Here is a 1,284-nt window from a genome sequence, read left to right as displayed (position 1 = left end):
GGGACAGCTGGCAGGGGCCAAGGTGTGGAAAGGCAAGAGGCAAGGATTCCCCACACCGACTGCCCCTCTGTCACTGCTTTCCCCGGCAGGGGTGGGGTGTGGGGCTGATTTCAGAGACCTCCAATAATTCAGTCCTTGACATGGATGATGTTAATTATCCCATGGATGTTAATTATCCCAATGATGTTAATCATCACATTAATATACTTTCCAGGCATGGGATCCACTGACTGCAAAACTGTATTCCTCTTGGTTCAGAGGCAATACCTTTTATTAGACCAACAGAAATTGCAAATAATAATTATTATTATTATAATACTTGAAATTGCAATTCCTGTCGGTCTAATAAAAGGTATCATTTCTGAACCAAGAGTTCTGGTTTTTGCATTTCTTTTTCTCAGACCCACACAGCTGCCAAATACATCCCTGCATCCAATTACTGAGGTTCGTCTTCAGTTTGGGGGGGGAGGGGCACTCCCGCCCGGGGCAGCTCGGGGCAGTCCAGCTCAACCCTGTTGAACAGACTGAGCACCGCCTGGAGCGAAGCTTGTCGCGCCGCACGAATCCGGCACTTGAGACACGGCCCCTTGCCTCCTTTCCACCGCTCGCCCAGCCTGGCTCTTGACGGAGCTCCCTCGCTGAAATCTCGCCCCCCCCCTCCCCCGGCCCTCTCGCGAGGCCGAGCGCTCGGCAAGTCTCCCGGCATGCCTTGCTCTTTCTCTTCCCTAGCGCGGCGCTGAGGTGGGTGGGGAATGGCGGCGTCGGGCCTGGTGCAATCCGCCGTACTGAGGCGCCATCCTGCGGCGGGGGCTGAGGGGGGCGCGGGGCAGCGGTGAGGGTGCGGCCACGGGGTGCTGCCCGTACCGGTATTGCCGCTCCCGGGGCTCGGGGGCGCCGGGCCTGTGCGCCCTGGGGGGGAGGGGGAGAAGTCCGAGGGACCCGGATGTGCCGCGCTCCCGGCCCCAGCAGGTCGGCAGAGCGCATATAGCTGCTCTTAAAGGAGAGGGTGAGTTGCCTATTGTGCTGCTCTGGACAAGGGTTTGTGAGCTGGGTCGTGCACACCGTGCCAGAAAAACGAGATGAGTTTTCAGGGGAGGGAGGCACCTGCTGGGTATGGGCTCGATGGTGCCTGAGGCTAACTGAACCTCTTCGTGTTTCGGCAGCTAAGCTCTGACGATGGTGCGCTACTCCCTGGATCCGGAGAACCCCACCAAGTGTGAGTGCGTGGTGGGGCTGCAAAGGGGGGCACAGTGGGGCAAGGCTGTTTTGGGGGGGGGCAGGTGA

The 1,284-nt window shown here is 58.6% G+C and overlaps 1 protein-coding gene across 1 annotated transcript in view; it reads left to right on the top strand.

Annotated features, from left to right (window-relative positions):
- Window positions 1-688: 688 nt before the first annotated feature.
- Window positions 689-1,284, top strand: part of LOC109298021 (60S ribosomal protein L17) — a 5,914-nt gene continuing 5,318 nt past the window's right edge. Inside the window, exons 1-2 of the mRNA XM_019518148.1 lie at window positions 689-741; window positions 1,164-1,216. Coding sequence (XP_019373693.1) covers window positions 1,177-1,216 — 40 coding nt within the window. The 5' untranslated portion in view covers window positions 689-741; window positions 1,164-1,176. The remainder of the gene's footprint in view (window positions 742-1,163; window positions 1,217-1,284) is intronic.

Source organism: Gavialis gangeticus, unplaced genomic scaffold (genome assembly GCF_001723915.1).
Source record: "Gavialis gangeticus isolate Ggan-Ray unplaced genomic scaffold, GavGan_comp1, whole genome shotgun sequence".
In the NCBI taxonomy this organism is placed as follows: domain Eukaryota; kingdom Metazoa; phylum Chordata; order Crocodylia; family Gavialidae; genus Gavialis; species Gavialis gangeticus.
Note: the sequence above shows the minus strand (reverse complement) of the source record. Positions and strands in the feature narration are given on the sequence as shown.